This window comes from Danio rerio, chromosome 8 (assembly GCF_052040795.2).
Source record: "Danio rerio strain M-AB ecotype USA chromosome 8, GRCz13ab, whole genome shotgun sequence".
Classification (NCBI taxonomy): Eukaryota; Metazoa; Chordata; class Actinopteri; order Cypriniformes; family Danionidae; genus Danio; species Danio rerio.
In genome coordinates, this window is record NC_141028.1 from 8,738,761 (window position 1) to 8,765,000 (window position 26,240).

The window sequence follows — 26,240 nt, forward strand, 5'->3', positions numbered from 1 at the left end:
TGTCTTTTTGTACATGTTTATATTACATGTAATTATTTCTAGAAGGGTCAAAGAAAAAGTCGGAGCCTTGCTATTTTTAAACTGGAAATTAAGTATTTTTAAGCTTGCCGTGCATTAGGATGAGGTGTCAAAAGCCAGCAGATAGTTATGCAGTCATTTTGTTGTGGACTATGTTAGTTTATGGATATTTCTCATGTCAGAGACTCTGTGTTAATGTCATACACAACGGACGGTTTCTTTTCAGAGACCACTTGAACACAAATTTTCATTCTTTCATATGAAATGATTGTCAAAGATCAGCAGCATTAATATGTAAATCAGTCTTTTCAACTGATACATTTCTGTATTATTTTGATGTTATTTGTGGCTGTAATAAAATATGATTTTTTTTATGAATAAAGATGCATAAAATGAAGCATTGGCAGTGTGTCTCTGTGTGTAACCTGTTTTAAAGGTGCAGTATGTAAGATTTACACCCAGTGGTTCAAATAGGTATTGCATTTCTGGATCAAAGCAAACGCAAGTGCATGTTTCCAGATTGAAAACACCAACAAGGCTGATTAAATCGTGTTCTATATAAAAGCATCAGCACTCGAGTTTTTGTTTTAACCAACAAGTGAAATTTATATTTTAGACCTCATGTACAGCTTATGTGCTTTATTCAGTGTTAAATGCTAATAATGTGAGTTTGAATGTCATTTTACTTGACATTTATTGCCATACTACTGAAAGCAGCAGCAGATAGTTCACCTCAGATTAGAGATCTGCGCGGGACAGGACTACATTTTGAATTCCGCTCCCGCCAGGTTTTAACCCGAACCCGACTGCTCCTGCTTATATTTAGCATTTGTTGTCCTGCTGCCCGACCCGCCCCGTTTTCTACCCGCCGCGCCCGTTCGCACTAACTAGCGGTGGGGAGCACAAAACCGAAAACCACCCAGCTATAGATATAGCCTATAAAAAGCTGTCTTAATTAACACACACACACACACACACATAAGCACCAAGCAAGTGACACACACTCATAGCATCACACACACACACACACACAGCAACAAACAAGCTAAACGCAGCATCACGCTGTCAAATTCACACACATACATACGCGTGCTCGCTCGCTCGGGAGTCAGGAGCGATATTGATTGACGGCCCGCTCCCGTCCAAAATTAAACCAGTTATCGACAGCTCCCGTGCTTTATTCGGAAATTCTTTCCCACGCCGCAGAAATCTGGTCGGGTCCCACGGCTCTCTCGGTATAGCCGCAGGAATGCAGACCTCTACCTCAGATCTTGAAATAAAATAAACCGTTTCAACTTGAACTTTAGAACTTTGACTCAAAACTAACACATATCAGTGATTCAGCATGATTATAAACCTTAGCATTTCTTTGGAGTGCAGTAAGTGCACTATTCTGTGCTTCTGAATGGCTGTATTTAAATTCCTGTCATGTTTCGTCTGGAGCAAACAGCCAAATTGCTTATCACTGCGTATCTCATCACTTAGCATATTGTTGGAACACAGGGGTTACAATGTAACCTGCTCACCTAATGTTTACATTTGTAATATTTATATTATTTGCTAATTAATAACCACCTCATGTGTAACTCTGAATCTGCGCCTCATTTCGCAGTCTGTCCACCGGAGGTCACATTTCGGTCATTTCAGAGCCTTTCTAAATGAATTAATGAACTATGCGATTTTCCTCCCGGGCAACCCAGGGTGCTGAAATATAATTGGCTAAAGTGGCAGTGGGCGGGTTAAAAGAATCAAGACAAAGACAGACGTTCCAGAATGGAACACACATTTTTAAAGCAGAATATCTGACTTCAGCATTGTTTTACAGATAAACAAGAATAATATGTGTTCACTTACCATGTTTCTCAAATATTTTCAAACATATTATGGTATTTTTGTGCTTTAGAAGAGTCAAAAACTTACAACACCTTTAAACATCATTGCTGTTGCTAACTGTAACTATTAAACTATTGTAATTAAATAATTGTAATTTTATGATTATTACATGATTATATATTTTTGTCTACACTGACACAAAAAGAAAATATTAAAATATATAAATATATATATATATATATATATATATATATATATATATATATATATATATATATATATGTGTGTGTGTGTGTGTGTGGGTGTGTGTATGTGTGTGTGTGTGTGTGTGTGTGTGTGTGTGTGTTTGTGTGTGTGTGTGTGTGTGTGTGTGTGTGTGTGTGTGTGTGTGTGTGTGTGTGTTTAACTACAAAACTGTAAACAAAAATGTAAAAATATCAATTAGAAATGAAAGTACTAAAATAAGTGAAACTGAAAAGTTAACATACACTGAACAAAATTATGTTTGCTGTTTGTTCAAAAAATAATGAGCTGAAACAGCACAATTTTTATTTAATTGTTTTTTGTTCAATCCACTTAAATTAAAAAAAAAAATTCTGTTAACTGCTTCATGTTATCCCAACACAAATTGGTCAAGTTAACTTAATTATTCTTACAAATTTAGGTGGATTGAACATAATACAATTAAGTTATCCCGAAAATACTCAATTGTGTTCATTCAGCTCATTTCAAACTCAACCCAGGCTCATGCTGAAAACGTACACCTATATACATTTTTGGAGAGCGCCAAATTACCCACTTTCTGGAACTGTACTTTGCCAGACTTGAACTCCATGTCGTGGTCAACTTCTCTCTGCATCTCAAGTCCTCCAATGTACATGTTGAGCTACTGGACAAACTGGTAACAGTGGGAGAGCCATTTATACGGAGGTAAGTGGTCAGCTCGTAAGCACGAAAAGGAACAGCGTCACACCGCCCCATATTGTTCATTTTAAAGACAAAAAAGCCATACTGTGCATACTTCTAGCTACATAATTCACAATCTTCAGAAATGAATATAGGGCTACGTTTTCAGAATCAGCCTATGTTGTTTAAATAAGTACTCTCACTTATACTCTCACAGGACATTTTTGAGTGCAGTACTTGGGTTGAAACTCAAAAATATCCTGAAGTTTGTTGCCTAAAGTTTGCCAACTTTTTTTTACAGTGTTAAACAATCAGCCAAAATATTTTTTAAATCACATAACTAAATTACTGAATATAAGTAACAATAATAGTGAAATTACACAACAAAATTATAAAAATAATGACATTTTTAACAGTAAAATGAAAGCTGCAAATATAACAACTCAGTGAATATCTGTAATTACTACAATAATAATGTAAATAACCCCAAAATGAAGCTGTTGCAAAAATAAAGGTTCTCATTTAACAAGCTTTGTTTGAACTGAGGAATTCCTCTCCTGATCCCACGTCATTTTCCCCATGAAACTCTTAACCTTTCACCTCTGAAGACTCTTCTGGAATTCCATTTATTCCCACACAGAGGATTCTATTGTTCGAAGGCCTGCTTGACATCTTAATTCAAAGTCTTGTTCTGCAAATCAGCTGATCTCGCTTTACACCAAATCAAATAACAAAAAATAAATAAAATTATGTTTTGCGTTGGGTAATGCTTTAGAATAGTTCTCCGTTAGTTAATGTTAATTAATATATTTACTAACATGAACAAACAATTATTAATACATTTATTATAGCATTCATTCATTCGTTCATTTTCTTTCGACTTACTTCCTTTATGAATCAGGGGTCGCCACAGCAGAATGAACTACCATCTTATCTAGCATATGTTTTACACAGCTGATGCCCTTCCAGCTGCAACCCAATACTGGGAAACACCCATACACTCTCACATGCACACACATACACTATGGCCAATTTAGTTTAGTCCATTCACCTATAGTGTTTTGGACTGTGGGGTAAAGCGGAGCACCCTCAGTGTAAACCCACGCCAACGCAGGGAGAACATGCAAACTCCACACATTAATAACAACCTTCTTGCTGTGAGGCAACAGTGCTAACATACTGAGCCACAGTGTCACACTTATGGTATTTTTAAAGTTAATGTTAATGAATAATAATTGTATTACTAATTGTTTGCTTGATTTTAATAATGCATTAGTTGATGTTGAACTATGATTAATAAATGAATTACAAGATTATTCATACTTAGCTCATGTTAATAAATGCATGAACTAATATACCATTATTCTAAAGTGTTAGCAAATATTTTTAGGAACATGAGACTTTGTGTGTCTACTTTATATTTATTGCCTTTCTCCCAATCATGATAATAAAAAAAAGATTAGAAGCTTCATCTATAGCAAAAAAAATGTGCATTATTTCTGCTGAGATTAAAGCATCTCAGTTAGCAAAATATGATCATTAAAAACTATATATATATATATATATATATATATATATATATATATATATATATATATATATATATATGTATGTATGTATGTATGTATGTATGTATGTATGTATGTATGTATGTATGTATGTATGTATGTATGTATGTATGTATGTATGTATGTATGTATGTATAGATAGATAGATAGATAGATAGATAGATAGATAGATAGATAGATAGATAGATAGATAGATAGATAGATAGATAGATAGATAGATAGATAGATAGATAGATAGATAGATAGATAGATAGATAGATAGATAGATAGATAGATAGATAGATAGATAGATAGATAGATAGATAGATAGCATACAGTGCTCAGCATATATAAGCCCTCACACCCCTCACAAATCTCTCTTTTAAATTCATACTTTTAATAGGAAACTCTACAATATTATATTTATGCATATATATTAGATTAGTCAGAACTGAAGCCAAATCTGGAGCTTATCTAACAAAATAACGTACGGTAATGATTCAAAAACTAGGACAGCCAAATCTATATGTTATAGAAAAATATTAAATACAAATTTAAAAAAGAGGAAAAATAAACTAAAATTTATTTTTGCAATATTCATCTTGAATTTAATAGCAGTATCTTTCTATTTCTTAATTTGGCAACTAAAATATTATCTTAATAAATAAATCAGCCGTATTGCACTGCTACTCGTGTGATATTGCTCATATATATATACAGTTGAAGTCAGAATTATTATCCCCCCTGAATTATTAGCCTCCCTGTTTTTTTCCCCTCAATTTCTGTTTAACGAAGAGAAGATTTTTTTTCAACACATTTCTAACCATAACAGCTTTAATAACTCATCTCTAATAACTATTTTTTTAATTATTTCATATTTGCCATGATGACTACATAATAGTTCCCTAGATATTTTTGAAGACACTTCTATACAGCTTAAAGTGACATTTAAAGGCTTAACTAGGTTAATTAGGTTAACTAGGCAGGTTAGGGTAATTAGGCAAGTTATTGTATATAATATACATATACATTATATATTTTTATAATTACTAATAAAACATAATGTGAAAATGTCCTTGCTTTGTTAAACATCATTTGGAAAATATTTAAAAAAGGAAAAAAAAAACAGGGGGGGGTTTAATAATTCTGACATCAACTGTATATATTTACTATCTATTTTTAAATATAGTATATATTTTATGTATAGTTTATTTATTTTAAACTTTACCTTTATTGCACTTTAGTGAAAATAATTAATTATGTGTTAATTTTTTTAAATACTGTTCATAACCCCATTTTTTTAAAAAACTTCTTTAAACCAGAGATGCCCAAACTAGGGCTCACGGGCCAAAGTTGGCCCATGGTAACCTTCGATTTGGCCCACCATCCCATCAAAGAGAGTGATGGTGCATGTTGGGGCAAGTGCCTTTAACTGAGATTGTCCTTTTTAATGTCAGATAACCTTCTTTCTGTTTGTTTGTTTTATTGCTCAGCTATGAAAAAAGCTAACTGAAATTAAATGTTTTAATGAAATCTTATCTTTAGATGAATATGATTTTTAAAAATGGAAATAGCCTACTGTCACTCGACAGACAAAAGACAATGCAGAAAACATCGGCGAGAAAATCAAGGCATAAACAAGAGCTCCACTGAACTCCATTCTGTTATAAATGGGATTGTTTTTGTTTTTTAATATAGGCTACATCGTTAATTATGAAATGTGAAAAATTATACTACATTAGTAAATATAACGCAATGTTTTTTAATTTTTTATTTTATTTTATTTAATTACCCATAGCAACTGTTTGGTATTTACCTTCGGTCCACCACCCTAAATCAAGTTTTTGACCCCACATAAGAAAAAGTTTGGGCACCCCCCGGTTTAAACACACCCTCCGGCTGACAGTGGGCGGGGTCAACATGCTGTTCTCGCCCTCTGAATGGGTAAAAGCAACAGGAGGCGTGGCTTCACGGACAACACTCATGTTGGTTCACTCTCACCGCTGCGGTTTGATTGACAGATCAGTCTGATTGTAATTCAGCGAAGGATCCTGGAAGAATCCACAGCGCAATGTCAAGTCCAAAGAGAGTTTGCATCGTCGGTTCTGGAAACTGGTAATAAAAAACACACATTTGTATCTTCTTCTAGAAATCACAGCAGGGGGTCAGGATCATATGACAGACTACGACTTGGTTTAAACACTACAAAGGCTCACAAGCCATACTAAATTACAAGCTATAAAAGTTTAAGGTTAAGATATGTTAAAAAGAAAACATTAATACAGATGTTTACAATATAGTCTTAATACACACTATTAGATTTCACTTTAAAGGTTTTGCTTAACAGCTGTGAATGTGCCTTTTACCGACCCGAATACTATTTATCACTGTGTTTACATGAGCCATTTGTAACATCGCTGCAATGCAAAAGCAAGCGGGGCACATGTTCCAGTCACTCACACCGGTTTCACACGGTTACTTTAGTGTTTATGTTTCGTCTTTGAGGTAAAGTTGGTTATATATTCACACAATCGTTAGGTGACAACTTGTGACAGGCAAATTGTTGAATATTCGGTCAAAAATAGCATTAAAGTTTGACTTCAAAACAACATTAGCACAATTTACAATAAACAGTCTTGTACTTTGATAGTCATTAGCTGCTAACATGACTTACCTATTTAGAATGAGCAAATAACACTTTTCTGAAAGTATAGTATTAAGGAGAAAGTCTGAATGTGCAAATAAAACCAACATTACCTCAATATTTTCAACTAACCAACCTGCAGACCTTTTATATCTTTCAGTATAATGCCCATAATGTCTTAAATCCTGTCACCTCAATGTGTAATATGCATAACAATGATGACATTACCTTTTAGTCCCATATGAAACAATACTATAGTAATTTTCTGTCGTGTTTTTGAGCAGTAGTAACGTGTAATATACTGTATAGTATTTACAACACTTTGTTAATGAATGCTGTATTAATGTATGTACTAAATATACTGTTAACTATAATAATAACAACTGTAGTGTATTTTAGTTTTTACTGCAGTAAACTATGGTGTACTTTATAGTATAGTTGTATTCAGGGGCGCAACTGCACATTTACTGATGGGTATGCGGCTTCAACTTTTGCGCACCCCCACTCAATTCAATTATATTTTAAAACAGGCAAGTGACAGTGCCAAAATATTTCCATTAATAAACTAAAGATTTTTTTTTTTTCATTAACAAGCTTCAAGCGAATACATTTCACAGTTCTGAACACAACTGAAAAAATATGAAGTAGTAAAAGGTATAACATTAAGCATGTTAAGTCGCAAAGAATTACATCTCATCAAGCCCCAAATTTCTTCTCAGTTTAATTTTCCTCACAAAATGATTGTTGCACCTTAACTTGCCTTGCTTTTGGACTTTTTGTACTACATTTGTCAAAACAAAATGATAGACATGGGAGTCCTAAAGTGCAAAAGAACTGCAATTACTTCTCTGCGAGAGGTATAAGGTCTATCTTTGCATGAACAATTGATTGAAACTGCTATTACATCTCTCAATAAGTGAAATAAAAAAAGACTGTAAAATGTTTAGTGTAAAAAACAAAGACCAAAGACATAAAACTTATCTGGTAATTTGTTTGTATCACTATCGTTTAGTGTCGTAGCTAAAGTAGAAATCACAACATGATAATTTAAGTACTTTACTGCAGTATTGTTAAAAAATACTATACAGTAGTAGATTATAAATTACTATAGTATTTCATTCATGTACACAACATTATTAATGTAACCATGTCTGCTGTTCATAATTTAGAGCATCTCAAACTCAATTCCTGAAGTGCCGCAGCTCTGCACAGTTTTGCTCGAGCCCTAATCAGACACACCTGATCCAAATAATCAAGGTGTTCAAGACTACTCTGGAACACCTTCATTAGTTGGATCAGCTGTCTTAGAATAGAGTTGGAGCAAAACTGTGCAGAACTGCAGAAACTGAGTGGAGATTTATCATTTAGAGGTTTTTACGTGAGAGTAAATCTAAATTTCACACTAAACAATGCTGTAAAAATAAGTGTTTATACAAAAAATCATCTTTTTGTTTATATATTTACTGTAGTTGAGAGCCATTTTGAATTCAGTGTCTGCATGTAGTGAAAGTTGAGGTAAATTAGGCATCAATTTCACAAGCAACTGCAAGTATTTTTTCACTTAATATTGATAATTATACTTAAAAGGACGACCTCTAATCCATCCATTCAATTTATTACTTTTGTTGAACACAAAAGAAGATATACTGAAGAATCTTTGGGAAAAAAGTCACTAAATTACAGAGTTTATTGTGTTTATAGGACTGCACAATACTGGAAAAATCTGATATAGTGATATTTTATTTTTCTGTGATAAATATTGTGATATAAATAAATAGCTCTGTTTGACAGTTTTCTGGCGAGTATTCAGGTATTCAGGTACAAAAACGGAATATTCACTCTGCAAAAAATACTTTTCTTCTTTTGCTTTGTCTTGATCTACTCCAAATATATAAAACATTCTTAAATCAAGTAGAAATATTGTTTTGTTTTCACCTTCAAAATTAACAGCTTATTTTGCAAAATTATCTGCCAATGGGGTAGGTGAAATATTTTTTTTCCCTTTTGAAATGTAGATATTTGGACTAGAAAAAAGACAACAATTCTGAAAGATTTTTTTTTTGCATAGATCATATCAATTTTATATAAATAATACATTGTTTCACGTCCAGTGATCATAATTATTTTGTGCCCAAATATTTTAAACTATCTTGAAATGCTCAGTCACATGCCTTAACAACACACACAAGTGATAACCCCAATATGCATTTCTGGAGATCGCGAATTATGTAGCCAGAGGAACGTATGGCTGCATTTCATCTTTAAAAATGAAGGTGGCATGACGCCGCTCTTTTTGCGCTTACTAGCTGACCGATCACCTCTGTGTGGACAGCTTTTTCCGCTGTTACCAGTTTGTCCAGTGCCTTTTCGCGTACGATGAAGGATTTGAGATGCAGAGTTGACCGAGACGATGGGGTTTGAGTCTGGCGAAGAATAATTCCAGAAAGCGGTTAAGACAAAAACAGAAATAACAGATTGAGAATGTGATAAATACTGAAAACGTAGTAAAAATCAAGCTGCCACGAGAGCTTTTCTTTTTCTGGATTGCTTTTCAAAACACTGCCGGTTGGGTTTAATGGCTGGGCGCTGGTCAATTGGTGCTTTTTAAAACACTATTAGATAGGTTTAGGGTGGGGGATGGGGTGGTCGGTCAGTCAGTCAGTCAGTAAAAGGCAGGGATCACCAAACTTGTTCCTGGAGGGCCGGTGTCCTGCAGATTTTAGCTCCAACCCTTATCAGACACACCTGAACAAGCTAATCAAGGTCTTACTAAGTATACTTGAAACACCCAGGCAGGTGTGTTAAGGCAAGTTGGAGCTAAACCCTGCAGGGACACCGGCCCTCCAGGGCCGAGATTGGTGACCCCTGGTAAAAGGGGTCACCCACCAGATGTGCCGTGCCGCTCCACGCAGCACCATGCATTTTAGAATTCTAAACATAAATATCTATCAATCAGGGTATGCACACCGGTGCCGCTAGTCACCCGCTGTCCACGGCGCCCAGCTATGACTCAGGACACTGTACATATTTTTGCGTGCTACAAAGCACCATCTGAATAGTTCCTTATTAAATAACATTTGAATAAGCGTGTCTGGGCGTTACCTTAGTGGGTGTTACTAGGTCCACGTAAGTCCTATAAACTTTTGAGATCTAAAAAAGTGTACACAGCGGCCTCTGGCGGATTCGCGATAACAAGACCTGAAAAAAAAATGTAGCTCCTGTGACGTATTTGGCGCTCTCCAGAAATGTATATAGAGGTAACCAGAATGAGCCTGGATTGGATAAACTTTCACTCCATTTTGGTTAAGCAGTGACTTTTCAAATCACATGTGTTCTGTTCCTCCTGGTCAACTATTATTCAGACTCAACATTGCATATCTTGCGATGTGACTATTGCAGATTCGCATATGATGCTGAACCAGTTTATTGTGCAGCCCTACTACTATGGGATGTCAATCGCTGTTTGTTTTGTGTTCAACTAAGGAAAGAAATTAAGTTTATAACCACTTTTTTGGAAATAGGAATTACTTTTTTTTATTTATGGGGGAACTTACCCTTTTAAGAAGCAAAATGACATCAGATATTTAGTCACATTTTAGAATTGTTTTAAAAAATGAAATCTGCTAAGTATGCTACAAATTCGATCGCTTCCCATTTTTCTTACACCATTACAAGGCGTAATTTCTTGCTTTAAGCATAAACTTGCTTCATTTTAAAACTTTTACTTCAGAAGTGACTTCAAAAATGAATCTAAACATAATAAACTGTAACATAAAAATGAAATCACAGCAGACTTGTGTATTTGGTGAATAAAGCGCAGACTAGTTCTCCCCCACTGCATTAGCTGATCACTATCAACACCTGCTTGAAATGCAAAACGTCTCTTTTGATAAGAAACCTGAGGGGTATGACCAGATTAAAGGCCTTTGTTAGTTTTCAGCCTATAGCGCGTGCTCACAGTATTGTAAAACTGCATGCGAGCTTTCACATGATTAATTATGTGTGTGTGTGTGTGTGTTGTCTGCAGGGGCTCTGCTATTGCTAAAATAGTTGGTGCAAATGCAAGGAACAATTCAAAGTTTGACTCCACGGTTAACATGTGGGTGTTTGAGGAGATGGTGAACGGACGCAAACTCACCGAGATCATAAACACAGAGCACGAGAACATCAAGTATTTGCCTGGACACAAGCTCCCAGAGAATGTTGTAAGAAACTTTGTATTTTAATAAACTAATGTTCAAAAAAAAGATGTTCACCTTCTGAGTAGCAAATACACAAATGTATTAATATACCTGAATTATAATCATTACAATTATTATTATTTATTTGTCTGTTATTTCACAACAATAAAATATTGGATTAATTAATAAAAAGGGTCTTAAGAAACTAGATTTTAATTAAGTTACAAATCGAATTAAATTAGCATAAAATCTGCATTATTGATTTTACATATATGGTATAATATTTATAAGTATGAATACGTATTATAAGTATGAATATTGTACATTTTGCGAAGAGCAAAGTAAAAAATATAACTTAATACAATACACTACCTGACAAAAGTCTTGTCGTCGATCCCAGTTGTAAAAGCAACAAATAATAACTTGACTTCTAGTTGATCATTTAGAAAAGTGGCAGAAAGCAGATTTATCTGATGAATCATCTGTTGATCTGCATCCCAATCATCGCAAATACTGCAGAAGACCTACTGGAAACCACATGGACCCAAGATTCTCAGAGAATTGGTAACGAAAAAATCATAGTTTGGGGTTAAATTCAGCATGGGGGTGTGCGAGAGATCTGCAGAGTGGATGGCAACATTAATAGCCTTAGGTATGAAGATATTTGTGCTGGGCATTACATTACAAACCACAGGAGAGGGCAAATTCTTCAGCAGGATAGCGCTCCTTCTCATACTTCAGCCTCCACATCAAAGTTTCTGAAAGCAATGAAGGTCAAGGGGCTCCAGGATTGGCCAGCCCAGTCACCAGACATAAACATTATTGAGCATGTCTGGGGTAAAATGAAGGAGGAGGCATTAAAGATGAATCCAAAGAATCTTGATGAACTCTGGGAGTCCTGCAAGAATGCTTTCTTTGCCATTCCAGATGACTTTATTTATTTTTTTGAGTTATGCACAATATTAAGTCTTTTTCCACTACATCATGACTTTATATTCTATACCGCACATTATTTCTATTAAGTGACAAGACTTTTGACAAAGCAAAATCAGACGTTGCCTTTCATATATGCCACTTCTGATACGAAATGATCAGTTAGAAGTCAAGTTATTATTTGTTTTTCCTAAAACTTAGGCGACAAGACTTGTCATGTAGTGTATGTTATTCTAAAATAATAATAAAATTATAAGAAATAAAAATAATTTTCAACATAATTGTATTGTAATATATAATTTAGTAATAAAGAAAAAATATGTATTTATTAATACTTATTAATACTAGTTAATTTATTAGTATTTCATATGTTTGTTACGACCCTTGATTGAAATATTTATTGGAAATTAAAAGGAGTAACACTGATATGACCAAAAGAATAAACTAATGGTAAAGGTACATATATACAGTATATAAAAATCATATATATTACTAAACATTTTCCTACTAATAATCATAGTTTTACCACTATTAATGCTATAACTATATATTAAAATCATTTATATTCAAATAAAACTATACATTCAGCCATAAGATTCCACCACTGAGCACACAGTCAAAAGTTTTGCTTGGGAATTTGTTCAAAAAGCACAGTAGAGGAAACGAACACAATACAGAAGTCTGGAGGACAGTGCTGAGACACAAGATTTTTTTCTCCCCTAAAACCTCCGAGAGGCACTTGCTTCTGCAAAGTTAACCATTCTTTTGTACACAAGCAACTAATAAGAAGGAGCTGACAAAGCTGTATGTGGTTTCTCCACCATTATGACCTTTACAGTGTCAGCTAAACATATCAGCCTAACTAGAGGACTAGAAATACACTGGCAGAGGGAAAAGAGACATAGTGAACTAGGAGGATTCATTGGTGAACAAGGTGGTTTTGGCTTGACATGGAGCCAAATTCTGGCAAAAAGAATAAAGTGAAAATAATGGTCTCATAATAAAACATCAAAAAAGCACTTTACATGGGAGAAGAAAACAAGGAATTTGACTTTACATGTATTCCAACCACTACAAATAAACAAAATTACTTAAGATCTTTTTTAAAATAATGATTAACATTCCTCTATGTAGTTTATTTTTGTGACCTGACTGATGTTTTTCTTGTTTCAAATTTTAATACATTGACTATTGAAAATAAGCCTTGTTTGCTGTAATGTAATGTAAAATAATTCAGCTTTTGCTTAATAAAAAAGAAAGAAACATTTGGAAACATTTATCTTAAAAGCAAAATTGACATTTTAAGATTTGTTTTCCCAAAAATCTATATATATTACCTAATTAGTATGTCTATGTGAATATACAACTTATAAAAAATGCAAAACACTAAAACATAATGGTGAATATTCCCACAAAAAATGAAAAATCATTTTTTATTAACTCACCTTCATGTCCTTTCAATCTCCAGACACTTTTGTTCATCTTCAGAACACAAATGAAGATATTTTACATGCAATCAGAGAGCTCTCTTATCCTCCATAAACAGCATAAATAGTTATGAGACGTTCAAAGTCCAGAAAATGAACCAAAGGCATTATCGAAAATTCTTCGACTGTAATCAATTGAAGCTCCAAGAACAATTTTGTGATGCAAAAAAGCTGTAAACAAAACATTGTTCGTCTGTGACTTCCGTATCAGATCAGATTGCATGTTTACCGTGTTTACGACTTGTCAAATGTCGCTAGATGATATCATACATCAATTTGCATGTTACTTACATCATACTGACAGTTGACAACACTGTAAATGCACACCCTGATCTGATATGGAGGTCATACAATGTCATAGATTAAAAAAAAATGTTCTTGGAGCTTCATTTGATAACCGTTGAAGTCACATGGAAAGTTTTGACAAAGATTTTAGTTCCTTTTCTGGTGTTTGAACGTCTCTACACCCTCAATGGAGGATGAGGGAGCTCTCAGATTTCATCTAAAATATCTCTATTAGTGTTCTGAAGATGAATGAAGGTCTCAGGGCATTTGTTTTCCCAAAACTGTAAAAATATTACTTAATTGGTAAGTCTATGTGAATATACAACTTATTAAAACACTAAAACATAATGTTGAATATTCCCACAAAAATGAAAAATTGATTATTAATAACTCATCGTCATGTCCTTCCCATCTCCCGAGCTTTTCGTTCATCTTCAGAACACAAATGAAGATATTTTACATGTAATCAGAGAGCTCTCTTAACCTCCATAAACAGCATAAACAGTTATGAGACGTTCAAAGTGCAGAAAATGAACCAAAAGCATTATCGAAAATTCTTCAACTGTAATCAATTGAAGCTCCAAGAACAATTTTGTGATGCAAAAAAAAAGCTGTAAACACAACATTGTTCGTCTATGACTTCCGTATCAGATCAGATTGCATGTTTACAGTGTTTACGACTGTCAAATGTCGCTAAATGATATCATACATCAATTTGCATGTTACTTACATCATACTGACAGTTGACAACACTGTAAATGCACACCCCGATCTGATATGGAGGTCATACAATGTCATAGATTAAAAAAAAAATGTTCTTGGAGCTTCATTTGATAACCGTTGAAGTCACATGGAAAGTTCTGACAAAGATTTTAGTTCCTTTTCTGGTGTTTGAACGTCTCTACACCCTCAATGGAGGATGAGGGAGCTCTCAGATTTCATCTAAAATATCTTAATTAGTGTTCTGAAGATGAATGAAGGTCAAAGGGCATTTGTTTTCCCAAAACTGTAAAAATATTACTTAATTAGTAAGTCTATGTGAATATACAACTTATTAAAACACTAAAACATAATGTTGAATATTCCCACAAAAATGAAAAATTGATTATTAATAACTCATCGTCATGTCCTTCCCATCTCCCGAGCTTTTCGTTCATCTTCAGAACACAAATGAAGATATTTTACATGTAATCAGAGAGCTCTCTTAACCTCCATAAACAGCATAAACAGTTATGAGACGTTTAAAGTTCAGAAAAGGAACCAAAAGCATTATCGAAAATTCTTCAACTGTAATCAATTGAAGCTCCAAGAACAATTTTGTGATGCAAAAAAGCTGTAAACACAACATTGTTCGTCTATGACAGATCAGATTGCATGTTTACCGTGTTTACGACTGTCAAATGTTGCTAGATGATATCATACATCAATTTGCATGTTACTCACTTCATACTGACAGTTGACAACACTGTAAATGCACACCCTGATCTGATATGGAGGTCATACAATGTCATAGCCCTGCTGGAAAATCCAGTTTAAACCAGCCTAGGCTGATTGGCTGGTTTTAGAGGGGTTTTGGCCATTTCCAGACTGGTCTTAGCTGGTCAGGCTGGAATATGACCAGCTAAATCCAGCTAAAACCAGCTTGACCAGCCCGGTTTAAGCTGGACATAGCTGGTTTTAGCTGGGCTTCCAGCCTGGCTAGGCTGGTCAAGCTGGTTTTAGCTGGTCATCTCCCAGCCTGACCAGCTAAGACCAGGCTGGAAATGGCCAAAACCCCTCTAAAACCAGCCTGGTCAACCAGCTAAAACCAGCCAACCAGCCTAGGCTGGTTTAAGCTATTTTGTTTCAATAGGGAGATTAATTTAAAAAATTCTTGGAGCTTCATTTTATAACGGTTTAAGTCACCTGGAAAGTTTTGACAATGATTTTAGTTCCTTTTCTGGTCTTTGCACGTCTCTACTCCCTCAATGGAGGATGAGGGAGCTCTCAGATTTCCTCTAAAATATCTTAATTAGTGTTCTGAAGATGAATGATGGTCTCAGGGGATTGAAATAACAATAATATATTCTTCAGACTAGGTTGAAGAATGTTTACATGTTAGTCCTGCAAAGCCAATCATTTAGTGAATGCATTGGGTTTCTGCAGGTTTCATCACTCAGAGCCTTCTCTGTATTCCTCTCTTATCCTCTCTCTCGCTCTCAGGTTGCGGTGGCAGATTTAGTCGAGGCTGCCAAGAGTGCTGACATTCTGCTCTTTGTGATTCCACATCAGTTCATCGGCCGAGTTTGTGACACCATGAAGGGCAAAATCAAAGCGGACGCGCTGGGCATGTCACTCATCAAGGTCTCAACACTCATGAATATATTCATCCTCCTCCTTACTCAGCAGGAAAAGTTGCTTTCTAAGATCACGAGACGGTCACGTCTGACACAAATAGCACTGATGACTCGGCGTGTGGACAGAGCTGGAGGAATTACACCAATTTAGCACTTGAGTAAAAGTACAGATTACCTTATGAAAATGTATTAATTTGAAAAGTGGGAAAGTAGAAAGTGCTTGAGTTTTAATGTAAACCACCAATTTTTGAGAGATTATCTTTTACTTATAAATAATGCATTTATTTGATCTGCAATACAAATGTTAAACTGAATTGTTATTGCAATTTATGTTAAGTGAAGTTTATGTATAAACAAATTTCGAGAGGATCACGTGCTTATGATTGCTAGCAGCTGACCCGCATTATCCAATTCACTACTATCCAATCAGATGACTCCTAAACTACTATAAATACCCTGGGGTTTATTCCATTGCTATCTTCGTTTTGAAGAGGCAGCTTCACCGTAGCTAGCTCCGTTGAAGAACCTACTCTAAACCAGCATGGACAACCAAAGCATCTACAAGCTATCACCTACCAGCTATCACCTACCAGCTACAATCTACCAGCTACCATCTACAAATTACCAGCTATAATCTACAAGCTACTAGCTATAATTTACAAGCTACAATCTACAGCAGCAACAACAACTGCAGCAACAACAACTGCAGCAACAACAACTGCAGCAACAACAACTGCAGCAACAACAACTGCAGCAACAACAACTACTACTTCAAAACAACTCCAACAATTGCATCAACGACTTCAACAAACATCAAACCTTCCACTTCAATGCATCCGCTGTGTCTTCAACCCTATTCTCCAGCAAATGACAGCCAAAAACTCCAAAGCCATTGCAATGAAACTGAACCATTACCTTTTTCCTAGCGGTGCACGTGCTATGCACATGAAGGGAAGCTTTGCAAAATAACTTTACCAAACATTTAGACTAAAACATTTATAAATCTTTTGAATAACAAGACTAGTGTAAACAATGATTTTAACTAAAGATACTCGCCTCTTGCCCGTCCACTGATCCATAACATCTAACAGCTTGTTTGCCGGAATGTTCAGCAAGCAACAGCTCAAGCCATAAACAATGGTGAACTTGATCAACAAAATGGCCGCCGGGCTTTTTCACCTTTGGCACGCTTGACTGGCTCTCCTTCAAGCCAATAGCTGTAAGGAGAAGCTTCACCACCCAATAAGCTCTCTGGAGAAGGTCCTGCCCTCTCTCTTGACTCTGTTGCAAGTCTTATGAATGAATTTGGACCAGACAAGCTTGTGAATGAAGTTAAGATACCAACAAATGTTATTCATGGATTAAAGTAAAGCCAATTACTAACATTCCATTCACAGTTTTACTAAATGGTGACATCGCCCTTGAAGTCTTATAGAGTTCAGAGTTTGATGTTAGCAATTAAAAAAAAAAAAAATAAATAAATAAATAAAAAAAAAAAAAAATAATAATAAATAAATAAATAAATAAATTATACACAGAGCACTGGGGTCCAATTACACTAGACCAGTGACTCATTTATTCATACACTAGTGTCTTACGTAAGCTTATAATGGCAAGTCAGTTGAATGTGAAACAGCAACAAACAATTTCCTGATTGGCTGCTATGAATAGGAGGACATTTCTGACAACGGAACTTCAATATACACTTCCAGGACCACCAGACAAACCATACCCCTTATCCTCAGCTCTCCATCCAGTTGCCATTCTGTGGGGGGATGAATGCTCACCTCTACCATCCTTGCACGTAGCGACATCAAGCTATCAGACCATGCATTAATATAAAGACCATGACATTTGGCTGCAGAACCTGACCCTCATCCAACCCATTACATTTTATATGCTCTTCAAATACAATCACACTCTACATAAAGGATGCATTTCCACTCACATAGCTCACATCCACGATGCCATATTTCTCAAATTGCTTGAATTGCATTGTCACCCTGATACTAACTTCTGATTTCAGATCTAACCCAAGGATCTAACCCGGGCGTTCCAGCTCTCCCTTCCTTAACCTTATTCTGCTCCAATCTACAATCTGCGACTACCGAACCTGCAACAGTGAATTCGTTAATCAAAAGAATCGATAATAAACTCATGATAGTACTATTCTTGCCCCACTATTCAGCGTTCGTGTATTAGTCCTATTGACATTGCGACTTGAGAATTCTCTAGCAAAAACCCTTGATTATTGGTCTCCGCTCCTCACAATTCTATATTCCTAGCATTAACAGCACCATTCCATCAGACGAATACTCGCTGAATTATCATGATATAGACCAAGCAATTTCGCTCATCAGTTTAGCCGGCCGCAATGCTTGGCTTGCAAAAATAGACATTTCATCCGCCTTTAAAATCATGCCAATTCACCCAGACTTCTGGCACCTTTTTGGCATTCATTGGCGCTCACAATTTTACTTTGCAGTCCGATAAACTTTCGGCTGCAAAAGTAGTCCTAAAATTTTCGATATGCTTAAGAAGCATTATGCTGGATTTTATCTAATAACTACGAAATCCCGCATATCATCCATCTCCTCAATGATTTTCTCCTTATTTCCCTACCTTCTCACCCCCAGCTGAACACCTATCGATCACCCAAAGGTTTTCGAAAATCTAGGCATCCCCCTCGCAGAGGAGAAACAGCCGGTCCCAGCACTTCCATAGAATTTCTGGGCATCAACTTAGATTTGAATAAATTTCAAGCATCCCTTCCCAAAGAAAAGATTGACCGTATAATCTCTTTATCTCAAATTTCCTCGAGAAACCATCATGCACCAAACGCGAACTGCTATCTATTCTCGCGCATTTCAATTTCGCGATGCGCATAATTCCCCAAGGCCGCCCGTTTATTACTCACCTCCTTCAGCTCTCCACCTCGGTCCCCGGTTTAGAAGATACCATATATCTTTCTAAACCCAGTCGCAATGAACTCAGCTTATGGATCTCCTTCCTTAAGCAATGGAACGGCTGTTCCTTTTTCTATAGCGACCTAATTTCTTCCCCGGTGGATATTAATTTATTCACTGACTCTGCCCCCTCAGTCGGGTTCGGCGGCTTTTACCAAGGTCACTGGTTTACTTCAACGTGGCCCGCAGATACTCAGTCTACCCAGAAATCAGCAATCATCTGCGCTTTCGAACTATACCCCATAGTCGCAGCAGCGGTTTTTATGGGTAGATGAATGGTCCGCCTCTAGCATTCTCGTTCATTGCGACAACGAAGCCACCGTTTATTGCATTAATAAAGGACGCTCGCACGCACTTCCAATTATGCCCTTACTAAGACGCCTCGTTTGGGCGGCAGCCAAAAGCAATTCATTATGACTGCTAGACATGTTCCAGTTTGCAAAAATCAAATTGCTGATTCTCTCTCTCACTTTCTTTTCCAGAAATTTCGGCTCTTGGTACCGGAAGCAGACCAGCATCCAACACCTGTTCCACTCTATTAACAATGATATTGCCATAAAACTTCCATATCTCTGATCCTTTACGCTGTCGCACCAAGGACCCTTGAGTCATATTCAGAAATGGCTATCACATCCAATTTCAATCCCGCAATACACCCCACTATATCTGATCTAACACTGCTGAATGCTGAAACACTCGCCTTTTTCATTAAGCAAAGCAAAACAGATCAGATAAGCAAAGGGCATTTTATTTACATTTTTAACATATTTTCCCCACTCAGCCATTCCAAACTCTCCTAGCTTTCTCCATTCAAGGAGAGCAAAAGAGTCTGACCCACATGCCCCACTTTTTACTGATGACGCTAACCGTCCAGTAACCCGTTTTTGGTTTCAAAAACATCTGAAAGAAGTCCTTCGCCTTTCGGGCTTTTCCCCCGAATTGTATTCCAGCCATTCATTTAGAATTGGCGCAGCCACCACAGCAGCTCACAAAGGTCTATCCCCACACCAAATCCAGACCCTAGGCCGCTGGTCCTCCGATGCCTTCAAAGCTTACATTCGCCTCAGCCGATCCCACCTCAAGACAGCCCAGCTAGCCCTAATCAGCTAAATTCCAAACTCCAACTAGGGGTACGAGCTCGACCCTAAGTAGGCTGGAGTACGTGTGTGTGTGTGCTTGCGTATGGGTGCGCATGGAATGTGTGTGATTGCTCGCGCAAAGACAGCGTGCGTTTGCACACATACACATGCATGTTGCACGCAGATATGCATGGGTACAGGTGTACGTCTAAGTATGCATATGTGCGTGCAAACAATGAGTATGTGAACATAGGGGCACTACATGTTGTGCAGGTTGCATGTATGCCCTTAACTTTCCTTTCAAACCTACTATGCTCCTTCCCTCACCATGCTCTGACCCCCGCAGGGGTTCAATCCGAATTCGACTCTCGCGAGTCACCCCTAGCCCTTCCCCGGCCACCCCTTCACTACCACCCCCAGTAAGAGCCTGCACTACCCCCTCCCTCTTCCCGACTCTTACTGCCCCCCCCCCCCCCCCAGCTCTGACCCCCGCAGGGGTCGCGCTGAGCTTCGACTCTCGCAAGAGTCACCATTTGCGCCCCACCCAGGCCATTAGAAATGGTATGTATGCGCATGTTATACGCATACATCCGATGTATACCTGTACCGATGCGTGTGCATGCAAATGCCGAAACAGGAATAGACGCACGTGCATGCTCACGCACGCAGGTTATCCCCTCTCTCCTTTTCTTCCTTTGGCGTCGAGTTCCTCCGCCCTCTCTTTTCTTCCTTTCTCATAGGCCATCAATCCTCAGCTCTAACTCCCGCAGGAGTGACTAAAACGAGCTTCGACTCTCGCAAGAGTCCCGCCCCAGCCACCCCCTGCTGCAGTCTCCACCGCCCCCTCCCTTTCCCAGACTTCAGCAGGGGAAATGCCCACAGCAGCTCTGACCCCCGCAGGGGTCGCTCCGAGCTTCGACTCTCGCAAGAGTCAATCACCACCCACGCCCGGCCCTTACCATGTAATAACCATATATATTCATATATATTTATATATGCATATATACTTCTATATTCTCCTTTTCTTCTTTCTGGCGTTGAGATTCTCCGCCTGGCAATTATTTGCCCCTTCTTTCTTCCTTACAGCGTGAGTGCTTCCGCTACTTTTACCCTTCTCTGATCTTCCCCCTTATCTCCTTACCCTCCTATTTCCTCAATTCTTTTCCAGCGTTGAGTCCTCCGCTAACTGTCTTTCTTTCAGCGTCACTCTTTCGCTATGTTCTTCCTTACGCATAGGCCCTCAATCCTCAGCTCTAGCCCCCGCAGGGGCGACTAAAACGAGCTTCAACTCCCGCAGGAGTTCAGGCCCTGGCCACCTCCCACCCTCTCATGCAAGAGTCTCCACCGCCCAAATCTTCCCGACTCTTGCTTGAGCAAACTAACCCCAGCTCCCACCCCCGCAGGGGTGTATATATTTGAGCCTTGACTCCCGCGGAGTCTATCCAGCCCTGCCCCCACCCCGCCTAAGCTCTAGCAGCCTACTTTGCTCTGCTCCCTTAGAAGCTTCTCTTCCTAAGCTATCAACGCTATATCCAGCAGCCGGATATGGCTTGTTACACCTGCTTTTTGGGGGGCTCTTCAATACGCGGCTGCTGTCCCGAGCTATTCAAAGGCATTTTTGGGGAGTTCCCGAGATCTACCTGAGCTCAAACTCCCCTCCCGCTTTGCAACGGGAGGGAGTCCTGGGCTCGAGGATCTCATGAGCTCAGGGCTCTCTCCCGGGACAGCATGCCAAACAAGCTTATAATTAATCATCAGCTAAGTGTGAACTCTTGAAGTGAAGTTTATGTATAAACAAATTTCGAGAGGATCACGTGCTTATGATTGCTAGCAGCTGACCCGCATTATCCAATTCACTACTATCCAATCAGATGACTCCTAAACTACTATAAATACCCTGGGGTTTATTCCATTGCTATCTTCGTTTTGAAGAGTCCCCCCTTCCTCCCCTACGCCTCCTTCTTAGACGGGTGACACGGTGGCCCAGTGCCTAGCACTGTCGCCTCACAGCAAGAATGTCTCTGGTTCCTGGCTCTACCAAAACTAGCAGACATTTCTGTGCGGAGTTTTGCACTTCTCCCCGTGCTCACGTGGGTTTCCCCCGGGTTCCCCGGTTTCCTCCCACCACCCAAAAACATGCAATTAAGCCAATTGAACAAGCCAAATTGTCAACATAGACACGCTCCTAGTTAGTAATTAGTTTCAAGAGCATTCACTTGCTACAGCAGGGGAGTTCCCGAGATCTACCTGAGCTCAAACTCCCCTCCCGCTTTGCAACGGGAGGGAGTCCTGGGCTCGAGGATCTCATGAGCTCAGGGCTCTCTCCCGGGACAGCATGCCAAACAAGCTTATAATTAATCATCAGCTAAGTGTGAACTCTTGAAATAACAGTGTTTGTCATTAATTCCTGTAATTTAAAGCTGAATTTTCAGCATCATTACTCCACTATTCAGTGTTGTGATCTTTCAGAAATCAATCTAATATGCTGATTTGCTCTTCTATTGTGTTCAGTTATTTTTTTGATACACAATCATTAATAATAATTTCAATAATTAAATTTTTAGGGTGGCACGGTGGCTCAGTGGTTAGCACTGTTGCCTCACAGCAAGAAGGTTGCTGTGTAAAACATATACTGGAGTAGTTGGCGTGGTTCATTCTGCTTTGGCAACCCCTGGTACATAAGGGGCTAAGCCGAAGGAAAATGAATTAATAAATAAATGAATGAATGAATGATTTTATAATTGTTATGTGGAAACACTTTCTCGCATTATTTGATGAAAAGAAAGTTCAGTGTTGTGTATTTCTAACAAAATCTTTTTACATTATACTGTAAATGTCAGACTTAAAAAGATTTTGATGGAAGTTAATGATATCACAGTTTCTACAAAAAATAACAAGCGACCCATCAGTTTTCCACACTGAAAATAATAAGAAGAAATGTCTATTGAGCATTTTCTGAATGTGTACAATATTTGGCTTTGAAATGTCCTTAAGTAAAAGTAAAGGTGTCCTGAAATAAAATAAAAATTAAATATTAAATTAAAATAAAAGGTAGAAATTAGGGCTGAAAAATATATCATTTGAGCATCGACATCGTAATGGATCTGCAGTAGTCACATTGCAGGATAGGATTATTTATTAAACATTAAAAGATAAAGATGTTATTAAAAAATATATGTAAATATATATTTGTTCATATCATATATACATAATTTGTTTTATTATTCATGCAATGGTGAACATGTTATTTTACATTTGATTGTTTAATTTCTGTATTTGAAAATTGTTACATTTCCCAGAAAACCACAAAGCACAGTTTGTTTACTGTTTGTTTGCTTGTAATTTTCTATAATTTATTCAGATCCGCTGCATAGAAAAAGACTTAATCATCCCAGTCAATCTAAATAATAAACCTTTCCAAATAGAGCTATTTAAGTCATTTAGTGAAATTGTTTTCATGTCGCAATATACAGTTGAAATCATAATTATTTGCCCTCCTGTGATTTTTTTTCTTTTTCAATTATTTCCCAAATCATGTTTAACAGATTCAGGAATTTTTCACAGTATTTGCTGTAATATTTTTTTCTTCTGGAGAAAGTCAGATTTTTTTATTTAGGCTAGAATAAAAGCAGTTTGTAATTAAAAAAAACATTTTAAGGTCAAAATTATTAGCCCTCTCAAGCAATATTTGATCAGATTGTCTATAGAAAAAAACATTGTTACTCAATGATTTGCCTAATTATCCTAAATTGCCTAATTAACCTAGTTAAGACTTAAGATGTCACTTTAAGCTGAATACTAGTATCTTGAAAAATATCTAGTCAAATATTATGTGCTGTCATCATGGCAAAGATTAAAGAAATCCGTCATTAAAACTATTATGCTTAGAAATGTGTTGGAAAAAAATCTTTCTGTCAAACAGAAATTGGCGGGAAAAATATACAGGAGGGCTAATCATTTCGAATAAAGAGGGCTAATTCTGACTTCAACAGTATATCGCAGTAAAACACTCCAATATCATGCAGGCCTAGTAGAGATGTCTACAAGATTAAGTACAGAATAAGAAGCTTATGTACAGTAACAGTAGTAAACGTCCTCTGTGTGTTGTTGTTGTTCAGGGTGTGGATGAAGGGCCAGACGGACTCAAGCTGATCTCAGAGGTGATTGAGGAGAAGTTGGGCATCAGGATGAGTGTGCTGATGGGGGCAAACATCGCTAATGAGGTCGCAGACGAGAAGTTCTGTGAGACCACCATCGGTGAGGCTGATTAAAATAATGTAAAGGTGTCAGATGCTCTTTTGTTGATTTTGATAGCTTCTACTGTCTTTAAAAAAACATTCCCGAGAACCGGCTAAGGACTCTTATTAACTCTTCTATTATTAACTCTCTCAGTTCTGTTTTATTTCCTTTACTTTCTTCCGCTTAGTCCTTTATTTATCAGAGGTCACCACAGTGGAATGAACCACCAACTATTCCGGCATATGTTTTATGCAGCGGATGCCCTTCCAGCTGCAAACACAGTACTGAGACACTACATGACACTACAGCCAATTTTACGGTCGTTGGTTCGAGTACCGACTGGGCCAGTTGGCATTTCTGTGTGGAGTTTGCATGTTCTCCCCGTGTTGACGTGGGTTTCCTCCGTACACATCCACTGTAGGTGAATTGGGTAAACTAAATTGGCTGTAGTGTATGTGTGTGAATGTGAGAGTGTATGGGTGTTTCCCAGTACTGCATTGTGGCTAGAAGGGCATCTGCTGCTTAAAACATATGCTGAAATAGTTGGCAGTTCATTCCACTGTGATGACCTCTAAAATAATTAAATTAAATTAAAATTTGACAGGAGGGACTGTAAATAATTTCTAAGTAGTTTTTGATACAAGTGTCTGCCTCATGATGAGATGTAGTGTGAATGTATTTGTGTGTGCCAGGCTGCAGGGATGAAGCTCACGGTGCGCTGCTGAAAGAGCTCATGCAGACGCATCACTTCCGGGTCACAGTGGTTCAGGAAGCAGACGTGGTGGAGATCTGTGGTGCTCTAAAGGTTTGCACATTCACACTTATACACTTCACACCTCCAAACAATTAATACAATAAAGCCAATTATATTAACCGTGCACATGCCAATCAAGTCACAATGTGTGTGTGTGTGCGTGTGTGTGTGTGTGTCGTAACAAAAGCTATTTTTAGGCTGACATTTCTGAAGTTGTTTTATCAACAGCACTACCAGTACGGGTCTGTCTTGATATGGCAGTTATCAGATTTACCGTGTTATCGTTGTCTTTTGCTGTAAATCTGAGTTTACAATATAAACAGAAACCAGAAGTTGTGTATGAAGGTCAAATATATTGATTTATATAGTTTGTATGAATAATAAAACAAATATATATTTAATAACATCATTATCTTTTAATGTTTATTAAATAATCCTCTCCTGCCATGTGACTATTGCAAATACACACACTACGATGTCGATGCTCAAATGATATATTGTTAGGCTCAATTCAATCTCTACCTTTTTTTTTAAATTTAATTTAATTTTAGGACATCTTTACTTTTACTTCAGGTTATTTCAAAGCCAAATATTGTACACATTCAGACATAGGTATAGAAAAAGTAGGGTTTTAAAGAAACATTTTGCTCACCAAGCCTGCACTAATATGATCAAAAATGCAGTACAAACTGTAAGAATGGGAAATATTATTATTATTTAAAATATTTTTTTATGACATTTATTCCTGTGATTTAAGGATGATTGTTCAGCATCATTACTGCAGTATGATCATTCAGAACTTGCTGCTCAATAAACATTTCTTCTTATTATGTTTGGTTATTATTATTATTATCAGTGTGAAAAACTGATGGGCCGCTTAGTATAAGCTGAAGTTTGGTTAGTTAACTAAATATTTGGTTAGTTATATTTATATTATTTATATATATATATATATATATATATATATATATATATATATATATATATATATATATATATATATATATATATATATATAGTCATTTCCATCAA

General features: G+C 37.0%; 1 protein-coding gene across 2 annotated transcripts in view; it reads left to right on the top strand.

The window, feature by feature from the left end:
- Window positions 1-6,320: 6,320 nt before the first annotated feature.
- Window positions 6,321-26,240, top strand: part of gpd1a (glycerol-3-phosphate dehydrogenase 1a) — a 26,849-nt gene continuing 6,929 nt past the window's right edge. Inside the window, 5 exon segments of one of the 2 annotated variants that reach the window (NM_001017709.1) lie at window positions 6,324-6,419; window positions 10,976-11,153; window positions 16,037-16,177; window positions 24,334-24,472; window positions 25,147-25,259. In NM_001017709.1, the coding sequence (NP_001017709.1) occupies window positions 6,376-6,419; window positions 10,976-11,153; window positions 16,037-16,177; window positions 24,334-24,472; window positions 25,147-25,259 (615 nt within the window). In that variant the 5' untranslated portion in view covers window positions 6,324-6,375. 2 annotated transcript variants of the gene reach the window in all.